This window comes from Choristoneura fumiferana, chromosome 15 (assembly GCF_025370935.1).
Source record: "Choristoneura fumiferana chromosome 15, NRCan_CFum_1, whole genome shotgun sequence".
Lineage (NCBI taxonomy): Eukaryota > Metazoa > Arthropoda > Insecta > Lepidoptera > Tortricidae > Choristoneura > Choristoneura fumiferana.
The window spans coordinates 11,294,425-11,317,559 of NC_133486.1; the positions used below are offsets into that span (position 1 = coordinate 11,294,425).

The following is a 23,135-nucleotide window of genomic DNA, read 5'->3' on the forward strand; positions in this document are numbered from 1 at the left end:
CTTAATAATATTGGAAACTAGCTATTACCTGTAACTCTGTCTGCAAAGAATGCGTTTATTGCTATCCTGCAAGAACTATTGTAGGAGTAAAATCAAATAACACTTAATATTGGAATATATTTTATTTTGATAATAACAATGTGGATGCCACATTAAATCCTACTTTCGCGCTTTCATATGAACATTTTCTTAACAACTATGTCTGTACAAGTGTACAGAGACCTACAGTACAGGTGGAATGGTAGAACAGAACATAAAACTAAGAGTAATGTAACTTGAATATTTATTTATTTTTACAATTGTGGAAAGGGGAAGATGACAGTTACGAGTTTTAAATATTTATATAATATTAAGAAATACAATGCACTTTAGTTTAATTTACTACAAACAGATTTCGCTAGTAGTAGATATTTTAAAGTGGGCATAAGTTCACAAGTAAGCTAATATTACCGATAAACATGTCAGTACCAAAACGTTCGTCAATGAAATAAATTAATACAAAGAAAAGCCATTATTGTAAATGTATTTACGTAAACAGGACTAATTTAGTTATATGAATTATAGCAACCGATAGATGGCGTTAGCGGTAGCGGTGGTCACCAGCTGACTACCTAAAAGTTTAATACTAAAAGCATAACCAAGATAAAAACTATTAGATAATATCGAGGACTAGTATAGTATAAAGTAATTTCAATAAGTATGGCCTCTGATTAAAACTTAAGTTCATTGTTATGTACAAAAATAATGAACTTTAAGTTACTAACTGAAACTGAACATTTTCTACGAAGATTTATATAATCTTACACCTGTATCGAATTAAGTACTACAACCTATAGCTATTAAATATCGCCGCCATATTTACAAAGCAGTATTAATTAGGTGCTTAAACTATGATTATACATTTTATATGCATTTCATTCTTAATAAGACTAATATCTTATAAAAGTACTGGGTTTATAATCTGGTTCTACTAGACCATGTGACACATTAGACAAGGATATATTTACATTGCCGTTGTCTCATTAAAATAGATAAATTATGAAAATGTAACGAACAGTGACTTTTTCTACTCTAGTTCTACTCTTACCACATGTTGCGCTTGTTCATAGATGGCGTTACTAGTACTATATATGGAAGTAACTTAGTAAGTTCTCTTGAAATAGTTATTTTATTGATTTATTCACACGAGAAGTTGGTCAAAGGGTTTCTTCCTACAAGGCCAAACAGTTACAGCTAATACACTTTATGCATGCATCTCCATGAAGGGACAGATTTCACTGCCAAATAACTTCTTCAACAACTGAGTATGAATCAAGCAACCACCTCAGGTGGCATCGCATCAAACGTAACTCTCCTGTTTAGCAGAGAACAACATAAGCGACTCCATCAAATGCGGCCTAATCATGTCTTCTACATCTTGCTGGTACTCCTGGAAGGCGGATGGATGGTGCTTGTATATCGTCCGTAGAGCCTTGAGACAGTATATGAGGGTTTGGTCCGGGTTGAGGTCCAGGCAGGGTCTCGTTCGCTGCATCCTAACCAACCGGGTAAGATGCGGAATGCCCTCCAATTGGACCATCTGGTTCGCTACTTCTGGTACTACAGTCAACCTGGAAAAGAAATGTCGCTGTTTAGGAGGCAGGGGTTATGGCGTATAGTAAGGAAAAATTCAATCATCGAAGTGGGTGAAATTCAACCTAAAACTTTACATTACCAAACATACAAGCAAACAAATATTGTGAGATTCTTTTATATAAGTTATAATTTGGTTAAAATCATTAATTTATTAAAATTTTGTCAAGTTTGTAAATTTGGTTTAAATTAGTAATCACGACATCTATGCGATTAGACGCGTACCTCGAAATGGCCTCGGCAGCGTGGCAGTGCAGCCGGGCCTGCGCGCGTAGCTCGGCTTGTCGTGGCGCATGCGCGGGCGCGGCGCGAGCGAAGCACACTAGCGCCGCCGCCACTGACCGCTGCGACGACAGAGGCAACACGCAGCGCGGGATGCGCGAGAGAGACGCAAGGAGCGAGGCGGTTTGTTCCTAAAAGTTTATAACAAAGTTTAGGAGTTATAAAAAATACCTATGCCTGATAATATGAATATGATTCTGAGAGGAGGCCTGTGCCCAGCAGTGGGACGTATATAGGTTGGGATGATGACCTGATAATATGCCTAGTTTTAGACCACAAAAAGTAAAATTTTAAGGCCACACGACCACGCAAATATTTGTGTATGCTTATATGCATAACTAAGTAACTAACTACTACTGACTAGTAAGTAAGTAAGTGTAATTTCACTTATTATATAATAAATTATAACTCGTATGTTCAGATCTGAAGTCCAATTTTATCGAAACAATGAAGTCTTTTCTGTATGAAGATATGATCGATGGCGAGATTGGTTGTAAAAATCGGACCATGTTGACTCAAGTCTTCCCTGAAAATACATTTTAAATAAGCAAAGAGGACTTACTTGTAAAAACACCGAGATATTCGGCCCTCGGCGTTTGACTGCGTCGAGCAGCCGCTCCGTGGTGCGATGCTTGTCGATGACCGCGACGATATTCGACTGGCCAGGTTCTTCTGGCTTTTCCAGTTCAAGTTCTCGCACCAAGTTGACGAGGCACGCCGTACAGAGCAGCAGCAGCTGGCAGCAGTCGGTGCGGGATAGAATACCTGGAGATGATTGAATGGATGGAATTTCGTTCTATTTATCACATATCACGATTCCAAAAGGTGGTGAGGGAAACAGACGATTTTACATACAGAACCCTTCTAGTCACACTATTGTGGGGGACGGTCATGACATGACAGAGAGATCTCTCCTCCATGCAGATGTTACGCCTGGGGACCGAAGTACCAAGCAGAACATTGGAAGTTTCGGAAATTGTATTAATGCGTCCGAGTTGAGAAACTTTGATGGTACGATACGATGCAGGAGCTGGATGTTGCAGTGTTCTTTGTGACAACTAGATGGCGCTAGGAGTCACGACACTATCACTAAGTTTCAATTTTCATTGAGAAAAGTCTCGTTAATAGCGTCTTGAGTTCCCGATCCCGTGTGTACCTAGCTTGACTTTAGCTGAATCCTTCATCGTGCTGAAAGTAGGTCACAAGGAGCAAAAGCAAATGAAATGATATACTTATGCGGATATGGGATACCGTGACAGCTACCCAAATCCATCCTATTTTTTTCGGACGGACTGTTATAGCTTGCTTCTAAACTTTATAGCTTACTAGAGATAAGGAGAGCTATACCAGATGGGCCGCCCAGCTAGATCTTCCTAAGGCACGCTTACCGGTTATATTGTCGACGATGCAGTCCAGGTACAGATGCAGTTGTGTGAGGTCGTAGTGTCCGCGCAGCCATGGCGCCGTGATCTGCGTGAGCACCGTGATAGCCTCTCTCATCTGAGGCTCCGGATTGCCGCGGTCCGAGAGGATGTCTGACAGAATCTCGATACCACCGCCCTAGAGAAACAGTTCGTTAGTTTTCAAGGGATTACGGGGTCTTTTGCTGTCTCTTTGGATCCCTTTTTTTGTGAAGTGTCGCTAAGATAACTATAGTCAAAATTTGCATGCAAAAGCTTACAGTTTACGTACATAGACGAGTACAATTTAAAGAAATAAAACTCACCTCTTCAAACTGTTTGACAGCATCTCCATTAATGCAAACAGTGGCCAGTGCTCTTAGAGACAGCGCTTTTATGGAACTCTTGTTGCTCTCTATAATCGCCGTTAACAATGCCCTCGGGACCCCGCACTCAACGAATGGAAGATCAGTGATGCTTTTCATTATTTTGGAGCATTTCTCGTGGAGAGCCCCTTCTGTGACGTCACTGAGCATTGCGAGGTGGCCGATGGATGTGAGAGTGCTCTTCAGGATCATGTCTGAAGGTGGCTCTTCGATTATGGAGACGAGAGTCTAAAAATATGGTTTAGTAAGTAAATGGTTCGATAAATCCGGAGTTTCAATAATTACAGCTCAACGTAAATGTCGATATACAGTTTTCAAAAAAATAAAACAGTACTTAATTGACTTCAACACTGCAAAAAATAGCCCAAGTTGATTTGGTTCAGTGGAGTCTTACCTTCATTTGTTGCACAAGCACAGCTTTAGTTGTCTCCAAAAATATCCCATTCAGGGATTCTAGATGCCTCAGTAACACGCTGCATTCCACTGTGCTTTCATTAAGTTCCACTTTAACATCTTCTCCGATGTCTATCAACTTTTGCAGGTAAATTTGAAGAGATTTCTTGATCTTGTCCCACCGTTCTGGCGTTTCGCCAGGTGGTTTTGTGTTTAGAGTGATACTATGCGCTAGTACGAACTCGTTTATATTTGCTACCAGGAGACAGATCTGTTCTTCGTTTGGTAGGTTGGCTTCTAGTTGTCTAAAATAAATTTAAATACACAAATGGTAAGGAAAAGTGATATCTAGTTAGGTTTCGACACATAGCAAAAACTTAAGAAATTGTAATTTGGAGAAGTAAGAAAATATTAACGTTACTAGTATAATATCCAAATCAGTCAACCAGTTAACCAATATCTTACCGGATGACATCGCTATATTGATGGACGATGATCTGCCCGTGTGTTTGGACTTTCTTTATATTTCCCGTGATGGTCGCAGAGCTCGCAGACACCATGGCCTTCATCTCAGCGCCCAAAGGCTTGCTCTGAAGAGTTGTCATGCACTCGTTTTCGCATGAACCGATCAAGTCGCATAACCAATACTGAACAGGCTCCGGTTTCCTCTCACACAAGCGCTCCAAAGCGGTCTGGTCTATACTTCTTTCTCTGTACAATATTTCATTCTGATTGTTTAATATTAAACTGTAATGAAGGAAAATTTAGATTAGTAATGTAGTCTGGGTTAGATAATTTTTATTTTATTATTATACTGACGGAAAAATCACGCCGTGCACAAAACGTTCTTATAAAATAGTAACTAGGAAACTTACCCGCTATTAAAATTTTCCGTAAGATTTATCCTAAGAGAATTCTTCGCAGCATTCTTTGTGCCCTGCACACCGTTCATGTATTCTCTAGGAGCTACCATCTTGGGCGTTGACGTGCAAGCTGGATTCATGCGTATGTCAGTGAAGTTTGGCTCCTCATCTTTTAATTTCTCACGTTTTGAATCGTGTGTTAGGTTGTTATCCGTTTTGGAATCTGCATCGTAAGGTGATTTTAGCTTGTCTTGGAACTGTGGAGGAGGAGTGACTCGTCTTATTTTAAGATGTTCTTCTTCTGGAAGATTATTTTTTGCTTTTAAATCAGCGTCACTAGCCGAATCTACTAACCTTTCGTTATAATTTGGTAGTAGCATTTCTTTCTCGGGATAGCCGACTATGACCCATGAGTTTTGATCAGTTGACCTCGGTAGACCAAGGGATGGTACTCTACTTCCGTTTAATACCCCGCCAGCATGAGTTGTAACTACGCCTGGTTTTTCTCTCTTCCCCGGAAATATTCTGAAGATATCTTTGTTTCGTTCTGCTTTTGATGCCATTCGTTGTTTGGCTTTTGGACCAGCTTTTTTCGTCGGTTTCAAATGTAGACTGTCCATAATATTTTTCCCAAGCAATGCTTTGGCCGGTTTGTGTATTTGCTCGTTTTCTTGATTTTCATCTTTTGAAAGGTCTTCTTCGTCGATGTATTGTAAAGAATGATAGCCGTCCTGGATATCTAATATTTGTTGATCGAGTCTTTGAGCCTCAAAGTTTAAAGATTTGTTTAACCTATTTCTTTGGAAATGTGGTGTGGTCGTGATTGGTATGTTATCCTCATTGGACATGCTACGCTTGTATTCTGGTTTTGAACCTGTAGATCTTTCTGTAGGTATGTACGAAACATTAGAAATAGGGGTTCTGTTTCTAGGCTGGTTGTTGACAGCAATCTCGTTGTTGTCAGCTAGTTTGATGTACTCTAAGCTTTCGTCTGATTTATTTTTACTTGTTTCTAAATCCTTAACTTTCGCTACTTTTATGACTTTTGTACTATCGCTCTCTGTACTGGATATGAATGATTTTTTAACTGGATATTTCTTAGATGGGCTAATTATAGTTATATTTTTTACTGGTACTTCTTTGGTATTTGTATGTATTGCACTCTTATTTGGAGAATTTTCTTTATTGCTTAGATCTAGACTCATCTGTTGTTTAAGACCGCTGGATTTGGATACCTTAGGTGACATATTTTTAGTCGTTTTATCTTTCTGTGAACTATTATTGTTTACATTCTTTGGACTGGGATATTTATCTTCATTCTCGTTATCTTTCAACAGGTCCATATGTTCTTCATCGCGATGTATTTCATAATACTTCTGTAAGTCGTATGGAGTTTGTATGACGCTGCTGCTCCGGTTCCTGGGCTTGGGGACCGGCGTAGGCATCCCGCTGCTGATTTTATCTGATATTTTTGCATCAACCACATCTTGGCTTGTCGTGTTTTGGAAATTGGTAGCCTGTTTAACCGTGACATTTACATTGTTATTAGAATCGCTGCTGCCGGATGACTTGTTTTTGGAATCATCGGGGTAGTACTGAGACGGTGGCGGAGAGCTGTCAGAGTCTGAGAAACCTGAGTCTTGACTCTTGTGGCTTCCAGGGCTGCCGTGGCGGAGCGGCCACTGGTTTTGCACAATATTGGGCTCAGCAATGTTCTCCACAACGACAATCGCCTGCTCTGGTTGGTTGGCTATCCAGTGGGGCAGCTGCGGCTCCCATTCATCCTGTACCCTGTTTTGAGGCACGGGACTTCCAATGCTCGGCGGTGAATCACCCCACCAAACTTTACTCCGCGTTCGTTGGAAGTTGGACATCCTGCAACAAAACAAAGAAGTGTAAATGACCCGTGGGAATACCGTGTCTGACTGAGGTGACGCGTAATGGGGCCCAAATGACGTAATTTCTTGGTATATTATGAAGCCTATGATTTGGAGACGATCGGCCATGCGTGAAGGCTCGACTATGAGGATTGAGGATGAATTATCCATTTGTTTTTGTTTGATTGTCATGGGAGTTTGTTGTAAAGAAACTTGTTAGGTATTCCGAATTAACCTTACGATTTTTCGTCGACATGTTTACGTTCCAACATGCGCCTTGGTACGTAATAACAATAATGGCATATCACGAATGCGGCGACGCTGGCAGATGTTTAAAACCGTTGCAGAATCTATTGTGCAGTGCCTTTGAAATTTTATCAGCATAGTGCAAGGGTACTTACTAAGGACGACTGTGATTTAGTCACCCCTATAATTTACGTTCGAAAAAAAATTGCAGGTCGATAGCGCTCACTTTTTATTTTAGATGCTTTTTTGTCAAGGTTTCTTTTTACCAGCCTGTCGGTGTAATTTAGTTTATGACCTAAGTTTTATTTATTTAATTAACCAACAGTGATTGTCTTAACAATATAAATTCACGCAGAAAGCGAGAATAAATTTGCTGCTATTTTGATTAGGTTAGTATAAGGTATTCTAGGTGCATAGGTCCTTAATTATTTATTCCTACAATATTTTTGAATTACGAGGTAAAAGTTCTTTAGCCATTCGGTTAGTAAATTGGGTAGTTGCATGAATAAAAAAAATATTCTATAGTCCGTCCGTTGTTTTAATTGAAAAAAGATAAATACGTGTCTACGGTGTCTAATATTTTCTGATAATCTAATTGACGGACTAGGTAATTAGAATTTTTAAAATACTAGCGCATTAAATTTTAAAAAGGATTAAGTTTTTAAGAACGCGTTGTGTTCGCCAGTTCAATAGTAATAGATAGTGTAAACTCGGTCATTCTGCTTGCGGTTTTCCGTGAGTCAATTGTTTCGAACCGCTCATGGTATTGCTGATTCACAGAACAAACGTGAACCTACATTCTATAGCTTCTGTGCTGTCCATGGGCTTATTTGCTAATTTAATTATTCAAGGCGTGTCTTGTGTTCAACTGTTCGAGTAAGACATGGGAATAAGAAGAAACAAATAAAAGTACTTTTACAAGTTTTTACTAACTGGCAATGTTTTTATGAAAAAACCGTGGCCTAGTGGTTTAATTGACCTACTCGTATAGCTCAAGCAGAGGCGCGTGGGTATTACCCGGGCTTGATTCTCTGAATTTCTCGGAATTCATGCACGAAATTATATTCGAAATTCACGACAAGCTTTACAGTTGTGAAGAAATTCAATGGTGTGTGTGAAGTTCCCAATCCGCACTGGGCCCGCGTGAGAACTACGGCCCAAGCCTCTCCACGGCTCTCATTCTGAAAGGTGTCCAGCGTTAGGAGGTTAGGAAGTATAGGTATAGTCTGTGATGAAATCACGTACGGCTTGGATTGATTGATGTGCTCGGATTGACTTGAAATTTGTTAATAAGTAGGAATAAGTACATTCATCAAAAAAGGTTGTAAAAGGCACTATAACTAAAACTGATTTAATCTGAGCATAATCCGTTCCAAAAATAAGTGTCAACAAAACTTTATTGTTGTTTGGCTCGATAGAAATCTAAAGTTCTCGACAGTTTACTTTCATAACGATATTCTTAACCTTTGACTTATATTATCTGCAGTTTTATTTCATTAAAGTGTATTCATTCCTGACCTTTAAGTCCACAGGTGTCGAGATAAAGTTTATGAGTTATGTCACGGTTTATAGATAGGTAGGTTGGACGCGTGCCATGCCACAGGTGTTTGTGAAGTAGTTTCGGACTATCTCGTGAACAGTTTTAATTAAACACTAACTGTATGTCTAATGAGTAAAAACGGTTAGCAGGTAGTATTGAGAAAAAAAAAAATTCGAGTAACAAGTTACACATTTTACTCGTACATATACATACCTATTGATTGTTTCATTTACGTACGTTTTGAGGATTACGCACTAATTACTAAGAAATAATCATGGGCAAAATTACTTATATTTGTAATTTACCATTGAGCTTTTCGATGACGGAAAATTTAATTACAATAAAAACTTCAAATAAAACGTTCTGTCGTGGTAGTTAGGTATTTACGTGAGTTGGATTAGATTATATAATGTAAATGCTAGTCTCACGAAGCAGTTAAGTAGCAATGGTTGTATTTGTTTACGAATTGTCTTAACCCACGGCTTTGCACGCGTAGGTACTTAAATGATAAAGTCAACTGCTTTAATTTATGTTTAAGATATCTACAAACCAATTTTCTGATTAGCGTTGTAAACAGCGGCGGCCTTACCCATTGCGAGGCTCCTGGCGGCAGGTCTTTGCGAGGCCCTTTGTCCTTCGTGAAAAGTATGTGATGCGAAAATATTGTTTAAAAAATCTATATTTTTTAAAATTTGCTTGGGTTGTTGCGCGAGGCCCCTGCAAGAGCGAGGCCCCGGCGATTGCCCTGTTCGCCACCCCCTAAGGCCGCCGCTGGTTATAAGGCAACAAACACACACATACTTTCGCATTTATTATATCTATTTATAAGTAAGATTTAATAAACTAGTTCTGATTTCAGACTCAGGTCTGGTCTGAGTGGAGAGCCTCGGGGGAGGCCTATGTCCAGCAGTGGACGTCTTTCGGCTGACATGATGATGATGATGAAAAAACTAGTTGTGACAGCCGGCGGCGTTCGTTTCGCAATGCGTTTAACGCGGAGATGACAATGAAATTAGAATCTGACGAATGGTAAGTAGGTGTGATGCAAAAGATTAGCATAGTGAGCGATCTGTTGCAATGAAGAATACTAGTGTAATACTAACTAGAGGCTAGATGGACGCATAAAAAATCAAAACGTTTATGTCACTTTTTTTTATACTGCCAGAGCGCTTTCGGAAATACTCATTGCCCAGAAGAATGCGCCGCAAGGACTTGGCAGAAAGTCATTTCTCTAAAACGAAGTATAGGTAGGTACTTATAGTTAAAAAAAAAAAAAAACATTAAGCTTTTGGATTCCTAAGGCAAACTTTTAAAAAGTTATTATTTATATATTGGAAATATAAATAAGTACCTATTCAGAAATTTATCGAAAAAATTTACAAAAAATTGTCAGCACTGAAAAAGTTTGTCATAAAGTTGTCCGTTCCGGGTAGCTTAAATTAATATTAAGTATTAATTTTAACTGTTACACATGAAGCAAATTATGTAGCTACATCCAATTTATAGCTGGTAAGTAAATAAAATAAATAAATAAACAATCAAGGTTTGCCGCAGGCGGTTACTAAATTTTTTACTGTAATAGGGGATGCGGGTAACGTTCTCTACTTTTACTGTGAACACCGCTGCTACAACTGCTGCACGGACAGACAAATATTGAAATAGATGATTCATGGAAAAATGTATGAGAACCGTGCGTGTAACTATTTTGAAAATATGAAGTTACATATGACGACCGGATGGCCTAGTGGTTAGAGAACCTGACTATGAAGCTTGAGGTCCCGGGTTCGATTCCCGGCCGGGGCAGATATTTGTATGAATAATACGAATGTTAATGTTGTTGAATGTTTGTCATTTGTTTTGTTCTCGGGTCGGGTATTTAAGTATGTATAAATTTATCTATATAAGTATGTTTATCCGTTGCCTAGTATCCATAGTACAAGCTTTGCTTAGTTTGGGACTCAAGTGTCCCATGATATTTACATCCTGTCGGCGCTTGTGTTTAATTTAATTCACTGTTTTCGTTTCTGATAAACAACCGCCTAGTGAGTGGCAATAATGCTAGAGCAGCTAGACTGACTGTTTATAGCTACTAACTATTTTTTCTTTATTATACTGAAACTAAAATATATTTAAAGAACCAGAAAAGTAATGTAAGTAGGTATATGCAGCTTATAGGGATAGAAATCAAACTCAGATCCTCATCATTCCCGTTATTCATTCGTTCGTTAAAATAAATAAATAACAAAGAAGTAAAATTTCAGAGTTCGATAGTGAAACTTTTTGTAAAAAAAATCAAGAAGAGCTGGTGTAGCGTCACGCTTTATGATACATAAGCTAATTACACAAGATAGAGGACAGGCGTATGGATCCACTTCAACGTAATTATGCGTGGATACAACACTCGCCACACAGGCGCGTGCACCAATACAAGTTAATGTATTAGCGAACAACAATTCCATTTGACTTAATTAGTCAATGTTTTATTTAGCAGCAGTCATAACAGCTTGTAACCAGTACCTACCGAAACCTGCCCCTTACCTAACGCGTGAAATGCTGAAAACCTTCAAGTGCTATCACTCACCTTTGGCGATAAGTCTCCAACAGTCTTATGCTCGCCTGGTACTTTGTAACGAAACCTGTAATACGTTACGCAATCAAACCTTAGCCTTGTAAAGCCCACGGCGAATTTAGCTCGTCGCAATAACATAATTGGTCAAAATCTACAATGGTTTATTTATTATTTAATACATATATCTCATGCAATTTCCTCAGAAATGTTCATCTTCACGGGCTTCACGGGATCGTTATAAAATAAATCTAACCTAAACCAATCTGTATTTAGAATACACTGAATACACTATCAATTTTTTTTGTCTGGTTTATAGATTTGGGGACGTGCAGCCGGGTTTTTAGCTGGTGGGAGTCCAGCACTGTTCGGGACCTCCCTCCCCAGTCATCCATAATGGATTATTCCCGACTGCACGCCCCCATCTCCTGTAACCCATTTTTTATTTTATTTATTTAAACAGGGCAAGCTAAAGAAAGGCTTCTAAAAATATCTTCGAAATGTAATAACTTGTGCAAGTATTTCGAATAAAAAAACAATTTGAATTCTCTTTCTCTTTGGTTCTGGCTGTTTGCTTCTGAAACCATGCCCGGTTCAAAAAAATAGCTGTCAGCGCGGTTGATTCGCGGGAAATTTGGCGGACTTCGTATGTTGTGTAATTAAATAATAAGAAGCTCGACTAGTGTGCTAATAACGCCTAGCAACCAAAAAACGCTAAAAAACACGTTTCTTGTATGACGACCCCCTTTAATTTGTAACATTATTTTATTTTTAGTATTTGTTGTAATAGCGGCCACAGTAATACATAATCTGTGAAAATTTCAAGTGTCTAACTTTTACGGCTTTAGAGATAGAGCCCTGTGGCAGACGGACGGACCGACAGATAGACAGACAGACAGCGGAGTCACAGTAATAGGGTCCCGTTGGCACCCTTTCTTTGGGTACGGAACCCTAAAAACCGTTAAAGATTTCGACCAATTACACCTGAGACTGAGAACCTTTAATTAGGATGTTCAGTCTAAGCCACTAGGCCAAAGATCTACTGAAATATTCAGGATTATTAAAACGCCTTATTCAGTCACTCGTCTGCACATACTTATACAATGTACCTACTTAGTGTCACCTTCAAGCGCTATCTCATCCTTAATACGGCACCCTTGTAAACTTCCACCTCTTGCTGTGCGCCTGGTATGCACGGTTGACTAAACACAATGTAATTTGTCCATTCAATGGTGTGGCATTGAATTTTAAAGCAAGAAGATAAAGCAGAATTTGTAAGGTTGACAAATTACCAGAAATATTTTTCAATCTAAAGCGTGTATAAATTAACATTTAAATACTTTGTGATTACAGATGCATATACTATATATATAGACTCTTTCGCGTGAATATGGTGTGATGAAACGAGTTACATTATGTATAGCTATAAACTACCTATAAATAAAAGAGCAACCAGACAGACTGACAGACAAGCACAGCATAAACTACTGGAGCTTGTGACTTGAAAGGTAAACAAACATATATATTCCTTGAGGACCATGAGTGATGTACAAAAAAATCACAACACAATACAGAGCTAACCAGTTTTTTATTCTTCCACAGGAGCTAAACCACGTTATACATATAGCTACTAAGTAAAAGCTAGTGTGAAAATATTAATGCATTCAAAACACAGTAAGTACCTAAATGGTGAACAGAGCAAGAAATTCAGTCAGAACTTCAATCGCTTTAAAAATCTAAGCTAAGACATGGTATAGCTATTTCAATGATGCGTAACAACTTAAAATATTCTGTTTACGTCGTCACGTTGCTGGGCCATTTATTATTGAAGATGTAACAGATGTAAAGTTGAATCAGAGAGCGGCGAAAGCATAACGAAGCCATCGGATCGCCTCGCTCCATTAGCGATGCGACGGGTTACATCGGTTAATAGATTACGTTCTGCGCTCTCTTGTTAACGGAAAACCTCATTTGTTTTTGAATGGTTTTCTTAAAGGGGCAACTATGGGCCAGATAGATTAGAGTACAACCAAATTAGCGTAGGTTAGGTACTTACGGCTTAGCGGGATTTTTCCGCTCGCGTATCGCCTAAGTTCGCGAATTTCACCGAAAAATACTATGCAGGTATGAGCGAAAAAGCTCACCAAACCACTATTAAGTCATCATCATCATCTCAGCCTATATATGTCCCACTGCTGGGCACAGGCCTCCTCTTAGAACAAGAGGGCTTGGGCCATAGTTCCCACGCGGGCCCAGTGCGGATTGGGAACTTCACACGCACCATTGAATTGCTTCGCAGGTTTGTGCAGGTTTCCTCACGATGTTTTCCTTCACCGCAAAGCTCGTGGTAAACTTCAAATGTAATTCCGCACATGAATTTCGAAAAACTCAGAGGTGCGATCCGGGGTTTGAACCCACGACCCTCTGCTTGAGAGGCCAGCACATGTGCTTAAAATTCACACATTTGAAGTCCTAGCTTATCCCAAGCGTGAGCTCGTGCAAAATGCAAGTAAAAGCCGCCTCAGAAAGCCACCATTTATGGTGAATTCATACAATAAGTTCTACAACTTGTCAAGCAGCTGTAAACAACAAGAAGCCGAGGAATTTCACAAGATGACATCTGTGAATATGTCGCATGTTGTTAGTGTTCAAATTTTATCCGCGCTTCCACCTTGCAATTCCATAAAGAGAGCGAGTTATGTTACTTATGTTGGTAGCCTGCAACGCTGCTAGAATATAATTTAGTCTATGGTGGCGTGTGCACCTGGCATAACGGTCGCGTGTCATCTGCTCGTCTGCCATACGCCACGCTTGGCTGTTTGGCACGCGTCCGTGCATTAAAAAAAAGGAAATTTTGATGTTGGCGCAATGAATATTCGTTTACCCACTGATAAAAAAAAAACTTGATGTGGACCATTGATTTCGGGATCCATTGTTTAACATCGAGTAAAATTATACCTAACGATGCAATATTTTGTACATATTTTCAATTGCGCTATAAACAACATCCAACGTGGCCCACTTTCGATTCTCTTGCTTCTCCATACGTATTTCCGCTTTCAAAGACCAACTTAAAATATTCTAATCAAAGAATTTATTAAAATAATGGACACGATTGACAGTGAAAACTCTTCCGGTACGACACGCAAATATTATATCAAACGCGTGCAATAGAAAACCGTTACATGTCGATCGATCTGCGCGTGAGTGTCATCGGTTGTGATTGGATCGCCATGGTTACGGCCAGGTGTAAGTTTTTTAATAAGGGGTCACCGCTACCGCCCTTGGGGTTCCGATGCCACGGTTTATACAGCGTGTTTATTTTTGATAAGCTGGTGGGAATTTTTTATTCATATTTTTTTTAAACTGGCGACATATATTATGTAGAATATGGATAGTTATTTTAATGATCTAGTTTTTTTTTAATAAGTGTAAGTACTTACCCAATGTAAGAGAGAATGAAATAAATAAATAAATTATAATTCGTCTAGAATCTATGTCATTGTATTTTCATACTCACATACTTACGAAATAAATAAATACAGAGTAACAAAAAGGGTAATGTAAATTTGTATTTATGTACCTAATTAAGTACTTTGAAACCAAAATACATATGTATGTATCTGCTAAAAGATATAAAGAATATTTATTTAAAGTAATAAAAAAACAAAATTATATAATATTAATGAGAGAAATACACTATATAATCGCATGTTCATAATTTTAGGTAGGTGATATCAATCAGACAAAACAGTTAGGTTGAGTTTCATGTCATAGCTAGGTAATACAAATACGGCGCTAATATGTATTTTCTATTTTGGCTGTATTAAATAATATTATTCTGTTTGGCAAAAGACGCACGTCATTTAATAAGCTAATTTATCAAATTGAAGGCTTATTATTATCGTTACAAATTAGTTAACATATGATTAAACATGAACATATGTATGTATTGCATTGTTTTATTGTTCACATAACTTACGTGACGCTGTTTCAAGCGTAATGAATCATCATTAACTTAACATAAGTATGTACATAAATTAAGTGGAACACGAAAATAAGAAAATAAAAAATATCTCAAATTTGTCTTTTTTTTAAATCATCCTATAAGGATCTAAGTGGGTATGTTCCCCTTATCGTACGCATTCCCAAAGTCCCGTACCGGTTTACTAACATCTGTTCCAATTTCGATACTGTTTCCATTCCATACTCCATGCTTAAGAAGGGACTTCCGCACCCAATATTCAATGCCAGTGAAAGTTTAAAAAGTTACGCAACGGACGAAAAGGTGATAATCTAATAAGCCGTAACATACGAAAATACATTATGCAGATATTTTATGCAATCTAAATAAACATTATATACACGCTAATGTGCTGGCTGGAAATAACTGGCAGTCAACACAGAACTTTAATTAACGTTCGAAATATGAATATGGAATTCGGTTTGATTTTCGATCAATGACAAACTGAAACGACTCACGAACGGTCGTTAAGATTTCGTTTACGTAATTTGTAATTGTTTTTATTGACTATTATTTAACCATGCGCTTAACTTGTTTACGATAACCTCGTTTTTATAAAAATTGTATCACATAAAACGAGTATTTACAGCAGTTTTACGTAAATTTTGCATATTATACGTAACGTAAGGTAGATAAATATTAAGAGCAATTAGCCATATAGCGACTGTAAGCTGCCATCCTTGCAAGCGCTTAATGGCATAGGGCACGCGTCTGTGGCATATGGTCGATAACACATCGTTTACTGTGAAAAAAATGAAACGCGCGGGCGGAGACACGCGCCGGCAGTTTTTTTTTAAAGCACGTGGCAAAGGTGTTCAACCGTAACGTTTGGGTTTCCTTATAGGTAGTTTACAATTGTAAATAATAACATGTTTCTAATGAAAACACAGCGCAAACTGCAGCGTTGGACGTCCACCAACGAGACGGACGGATGATCTGGTTAAAGCCGCGGGTTCGCGGTGGATGTGCCGCAGATCGCTTCCAACCGAAGCAACTGGAGGCCTATGTCCAACAGTTACGCAAGGACGCAGGACGCTACGGCTGAAATGATGATGACGATGATGAATGAAAACATATCCACGTAAGGTAATTGATTTAGGCGTTACTTTGTTTTATTAATGAACTGCAAACTTTCACCTTGCTACTTCGCCACCTCAACCACAACTACTTACTACCACTAGTAAATAAAAAGTACATAATTAAATTATACTTAACTTATAGTCGTCAACCAGTTCTTTTAGTTTTGCTTTTCGTTAATATTATAGGTACATATTCTACGAGTATGTCTTATTAGAATAAATTAAGATTTATTTTTGGCCTAGTCTATGACTTATTACCTAATTCCAAAGAAATTTCTATTAAAACAGAATCTACGCCTGAAGAGGCCCGTTAAATCGCGGTGGGTAGTGATTGATATTTAAACTGTTTATTTGCTGTGACTTAAACTGGAGCATCAGGTCTGTCAACATATCTATTGAATCCAGTTCTGGTATAAACGGAACGGCCTTGTAAGTCGTTATTGGCAATGAATTGACAGTCTGACATTTAGATTAACCGCCAGGCAGCTGCGAATAACAGCAATTACCAACTAACGATTACTTAAGCTTCTTCAAAGGCAGATGTCAGCCCGTGTATGGACGGCTTTACGCCAACCGTTTGACATTTTTCTTTTTGTTTTTTCTATCTATGACACAGGACTGGCTGGTTACGCGGCAGAAAAGAAATCGAAAATGGAAATTGAAAACCATAGAGCAAATTTTTAGTGCTTTATTTTATGTATTAATCACACACACAAACATCACGCCTGTATTCCCAAATGGGGTAGGCAGAGCACACGAAACGTTACCACTTCGGAGCCACTAACCTTACCTAACTATTTATTTAATGCCCTGATTAAACAAGTCAAAAAGTTCTTATTGATGAAGCTTAGTGCTGATCGTTGGCATATATATTTTAATTTTAGTGATGCTAACCTTATCTTGTTATTATTGAATTAATGGTTCATGATGTCATATTAAAATATGTACTAACATATTAATAGACTACACATTATACAAAAACATTATACTCGTAGGTTTAGTAATCAATCGTGTAATTTGTTGACAGGGTTTTGTTTCCTTCAAAAAATTGACGCATTATAAACACCTAGGTAAGTACCGTTACTCACACTCCATATATTAGTTGCATTTGTTGATATTTACATGGGTTTCACTAGGACAAGTGATGTAATAAACTAACATAAGTACATAATAAAAGGTATAATTATTAGTTTTCTCCGTAATTTCCTCATGTCCTAGCTGTTGTGTTCCGACATAGAGAATTAAGACAGCAGACGGTAGTTCGTCGGAAATTACTGGCATAAGTATAAGATATTCCATCTATCTTAGCTTTCCAGGCTGGAAACGCATCTCTGCATTCCTCTGGTGTTGTGGGTTTCTATCGGCGGTGGTGCTCACTTTATGTCAGGTGGAACACTTGCTTGTTTGTTACTCTCTTCATAAAAAAATGAGATTGTACACTAGGATTTGAAATGACCGTAAACAGGAGTTAAAAAAAAATAACCAACCTAAATTGAGTTAGATAGATGAGATCGATAGTTGCGTGTAATTATTTAACTGTTTAATTAATTACAACTAATGATTATTATTAAAACCAATGGATATAGTCATCCTACGTTATACCTACTTGGTTTGTATAATGAACTAAATGTTAACAAACTTCAGCTGCCAGATTTGGTACATTTCAAGGGTTTTATTTCAAGAGGGCTGTTGGAACCCAAAAGTTCTCGGCAAGCTGATGATCTGGCTAAAGCCAGCAGAAGCAACTGGAGGTTTATGGGGGAGGCCGATCTCCAACAGTGGACTTCTTACGGCTGATATGATGATGATGACATATCTAAGTAAGTACAAGTTTGGTTTAGCTGTTCAGGTACAAATTTATGACGTCACCCAGTAAACGAAGGAATGCTCTTTGTCCCTGCTTCAACGCGGAGAGTTAATCATTCGTCGGGAATGCACACGTGTGATCAATTATTAAACTATTGTAATATAATGTTGTATTAGGTATTTATCTTTACTTTTATTTTACTAAGTAAGTATTATCTTGTACCTATTTTCAAGCCATGATTAAATTATACCTTTGACAACTTCGTATGTGTCACTCGGTAGAAGACCTGTTGCAGTCAGCAATTGCCGCACTTATCAAAAAAAAATATTGATAAAGGCAGCAGAGGCTTCCTGAGATAGGGTTTTAGGGTATACCTGGAAAGGTTATTTTAAAGCTGCAAACTGCAAACTGTGGACATGTTGTAGATTTGAAGATTCTTGGAGAATATTCCTATGTTTGTTTTAAGTACCGTACAAAATTATTTTGCAGGCCATTTTTTTACAAGTATTGCCATCATTTAAAGAAAGACCAGCATTGCCAAAAATAATGCACCGGAATATACATACGTGAAGTTCAGGATCCACTCAGAAATTACAGTTACCCCAGGTTTCTTTATTGATCCATGATTGATCCCAGCAAAATCTATAATTGAACATCTCCTAAAGCGGTTTGAGTTAACCAATTAGTCCACATACGTTCACCTAGAATTTAACAAGTCTACTTACACACAAACAAAGCCAATTGATTCCACGCCGCAATTAACATCGATTCTTTTTGTTTGCGCGATTCTGCTGAAACGTCTTTCCATGGGCTGCTTCTCATGCACTAGAGTATGTAGTGTTTGCTGGTTAAATTGCGACAGACTATAATTTAAGTCTGTGCTTAACTCGATTTTAGAATAGGACGGAGATATCTCATCTCGTGGGTGTTGTCAAAGGCGACTTTAAGGGACCTGATGTGAGAGTGAGCAGCACCCTATCGCTAGACATATCGATGCCAGATGGATGACATATCGCTAGATGGCGTTAGTATCGTGAAGTTCGTTTGACGTTTGCTCGTGATTAGCTAAATGAGCTAATCGCAAGCAAACTTCAAACCTAAACCGGACCTCACGATACAACGCCATCTAGCGATATTTCGCCTCTGTGAAAACCCTCATTGCCAACTACAAACTTCGGACTCCAGCCCTGCGGTGGAAGACAAGAGGAAATTTATTTTTCCACATTATTTTTCCAGGAAAGTTGTCGTCCTTTCTAGAAAGTCGCCTGATCCTGAACCAACGACCACAACCACTCTGTCAAGAGTGTAGCAACTTACTTATAAGAATAGCGATATGGTAGGGAATTATTTGAAGATTCGCAGACTTTTCTCTTTTATTATTTTTATTCTCTCTCTTATTATGTAATATTCCTGTCCAACCACCGATACTTTATGTTTCGAAGATTAAGATTTCGGAGCCAATATTGGAACATATGGAACCAGTGTGGCCAAGCTCGATTTAGATCTCTCTTGGTAAAGTACAATTTGTGGAACGCACTTCCTTTGCGACCGGAAAAGTGATCGTTTCTACCGATTGGTCTCCAGAGAGTGAAAACTGACGCTATCAACAGATAGCGCGCCCAGGTTTACTCATTAATTGGACATTTATACGCTTGAAACTAGCTGCGATATCGTTGACGTTGGAAAACTTTCAAAAGATTATAAGTTACGCGTTCACTTTTCAAGGAAACGGTTCCTCATTGGTGCAATTTTCCGGTTCCTTTATGGCAAATAAGTAATATTTAACAAATCTTAACTTCGAAACCAAGATATCACTGCACCCTTTTAAACCAACTTCAAAAAAAGGAGGAGGTTATCAATTCGGTTGTTTTTTTTTTAAATGTTTGTACCTCAGAACTCCGTCATTTGCGAACCAATTTGAAAAATTTTGCAATCTTTCGTAAATGGTGTCGAACAGTTGACATTAAACTATTGAATATTAGATTATTTATACTAAAAAGCGTGAAAACAAAAATATATAACAAAAAATAGAACCGATTACAAAAAACCATGAAAATAATTTTCTACCAGTCTGAAGTCGGTGCCACAGCACGAGCCAGCAGGAGTGATTGAAGCCTAATATATAAATAAGTATTCGTATGTACGTGACGTAGACGACTATAGGTCCACTCCTGCTGGCTCGTGCTGAGGCACCGACTTCAGACTGGTAGACAATTATTTTCATGGTTTTTTGTAGTCGGTTCTATTTTTTGTTATAATTTTTATTCTTACCTCTTTTTAACCGAATTCAAAAAAGGACGAGGTTATCAATTCGATTGTATTTTTCTTTATGTTTGTTACCTCAAAACTCCGTCATTTATGAATCGATTTGATTTTTTTTGCGTTCGTCTAGGAATGTCTAAGGTCCCGTAAGCACCAAATCAGGATCTGATGATTGGATCTTAAGGAAATCGAGGGAACTCTTCAAATGTTGTAGGTACCTACACCTAAAGTAAATTGGACATATTAAGTAGTAACTCGTGCATTTGCTCTTGAAAATCATCATTTGGTGAAGTGTCAGAACTGATGATGAAGGCAATGAAGATATTTTCATGGTTTTTTGTAGTCGGTTAAATTTTTTGTTATAAAATTTGATTTACCTATTATCTTGTTATTTCACCTCCTTCTAATGATCGGACTGACGTAAAATTTAGTATAGATTCGTAGATAGTAAAATGAGAGTGCAAGTGCAATTGGCAAAGAATGTAAGCTTGTTATTAATCTAACAGTGATATGAATTTGCATGCTATTTTTCGTATTTGTCTACAGATTTTTAAGTTGAAGGCTGTATCAGGGCCTGTATTTTGTTAAAAGATTTAATAAATACGGCGAGTTATGTACACTGTTATTCTATGTATTGATTAGGTAACATCATTCTAGGAAAGCAAATTATCGTTAGCAAATATGCTTATTTGATGGAGTTGATATGTAATCAATCAATTTAGATTTTAGATTTATAACGCACTGACTTAAGTGCGAGTAGTTTTTGCATACTTAATTGAATTTGTTCACTTTCTACTTCTACAAAGTAATGTAGGTACTTAGTACTAGCAGGTACTAGCTTTTACCTGGTTCTTTTTCTGCCAAGAATTTGTTTGTCGCTATCCCGCAGCTACTATGCAATTTTTCGGGATAAAGATATCCTAAATTATCTCCATATACCAAATTTATCTAAATCAGTTCTGTGGTTTAGGCGTGAATAGGTAACACACAGACAGAGTTACTTTCGCATTTATAATAGAAATTACTAAGGATTAGCTGTTGCTCGCAACTTTGTCTGAGTGTCTCGGGACATTAACGTTTTATCAGGAAAAAAGTACCTAGCCTATGTTAATCTGGAATAGTAATAGATTGCTATCAGTGAAAGATTTTTTCTATCCGGTCAGTACCTTTGTAGTTTCAGAGATACCCTACTTATGGACAAATACATATGTATACCTACATAAAGTTTACCATTGCACTTTGTTAGAAATAAGTTAGTATAAAGTAAGTCAGTTAATAAATAGTCAGTTCAGTTAACTAGCATGTTGAGTCATTTTCCGGGGGCGAAAAAGGCTTCCACTACATACTCCTTCTCTTCACTGGCTTTAACTATGAGATTAGGAAGGAAAAGGCATATTTTGAAAATAAATCAAACATTGACACAAGCCTATTCCTAAGCTCATTGGAATTTCTTTTAGCCATCAATTATATCAGTTTACACAACTGTACCTACAGCAAACGTTAAATTAATAACTCATAGTAGCTACACTAACATCTGAACATATAACGACACTGATCACAAATTTAATGACAGAGCAAAAGAAATCTTACGGCACTTAGAGTTGGTAGTTAAGTTACTTAACATTACAATAAGGAATGAAAAAAAACGTAACCTACACGTAGTTTAAATTCTCTTTTCTTGTGTACCTACTGTCAAAAACTTTGTTTTCATTCACATACCTATCAATGTAGACAGAAGCATTTTCTTATACAATGCTATGCTTCAATGACTAAGTCTAGAATTTGTATGCCTTGCGGCGCAATGTAGAGCAACAACTCTTTTCTTAACACCCCATTGTACTCTGTACCGTAATTACCTGTGTTGAGCAAATAAATGATTTTGTATTTGTATGTACTTTCGTTCTCTTTGTTCCAATAGAACTATATCTTATCTTAAATATTCGAACGAGATACGGAACTGAGATGTGTGATAGACCAATCATTCAAGGATATAGCATCGATATACCTATTTATGAATCTTGTTTGAGGACAAAAACAATAATACCGGTTGGGTATTATTGTGGTAATGCCGGATTGCCATTTATGAATTCGAAGATTAATATGATTATGATTATATTAGGTACACCAAATAAAACTTAGTTAAAAATTAACATCATAACTACGTAGGTAAATCACGCTGCTGGTTCCAAAAATACAAACGTCGGAATTGGCACTTAATTTGGCCGGACAGTTTACCCTAAAAGCTGGGCATATATATACATGTATAGGTTTTGGAAGCCTGACAATATTTCTTATATACAAAACACTTAAGTACCTAATCTTAACTAAATTTCTCGCTCTCGACTCACACGGCAGCCAGACAAAAAGTCTAATAAAAGCTGTACCTTCCTACAGGCTGGTCGAGAAAATATTAGACCCGACACGTCCGTAGAAAGCCAAACATGTCCGGCTAAAGTTAGACACCTGGCAACCCTATACGTTGATTTGATTACACATATAAACTTTTATTTGTGTTCTACTCTGGACGGGTATTGCATTTCTATAAAAGATAATGTGACTTGTGCTATACAAGATGAAACCCAGACTGGCATTACTGTGTACCTACTCGTATGTACCTATAATATTTTATGTAGTTAGTAGGTACCTTCATGTTAATGTGAACCTCCAGGTATAATGCAAGAGAAGAGAGAAGAGGTTTAAGTAACGAGCATTAAATTTGAACTTTTAACTATTGCGGAATGGAACGATTTGGTAACAGCTTTGAAGCCTAATAGCGTG

The 23,135-nt window shown here is 37.7% G+C and overlaps 1 protein-coding gene across 1 annotated transcript in view; it reads right to left on the reverse strand.

Annotated features, from left to right (window-relative positions):
• Positions 1–103: 103 nt before the first annotated feature.
• The window catches only part of LOC141435551 (uncharacterized), a 32,499-nt gene continuing 9,467 nt past the window's right edge, over positions 104–23,135 (reverse strand). The window contains exons 2-9 of the mRNA XM_074098262.1: positions 4,969–6,831; positions 4,559–4,840; positions 4,095–4,398; positions 3,641–3,928; positions 3,303–3,474; positions 2,477–2,679; positions 1,858–2,045; positions 104–1,610 (exon numbers count right to left, since the gene is read on the reverse strand). Coding sequence (XP_073954363.1) covers positions 1,340–1,610; positions 1,858–2,045; positions 2,477–2,679; positions 3,303–3,474; positions 3,641–3,928; positions 4,095–4,398; positions 4,559–4,840; positions 4,969–6,830 — 3,570 coding nt within the window. The 5' untranslated portion in view covers position 6,831 and the 3' untranslated portion in view covers positions 104–1,339. The remainder of the gene's footprint in view (positions 1,611–1,857; positions 2,046–2,476; positions 2,680–3,302; positions 3,475–3,640; positions 3,929–4,094; positions 4,399–4,558; positions 4,841–4,968; positions 6,832–23,135) is intronic.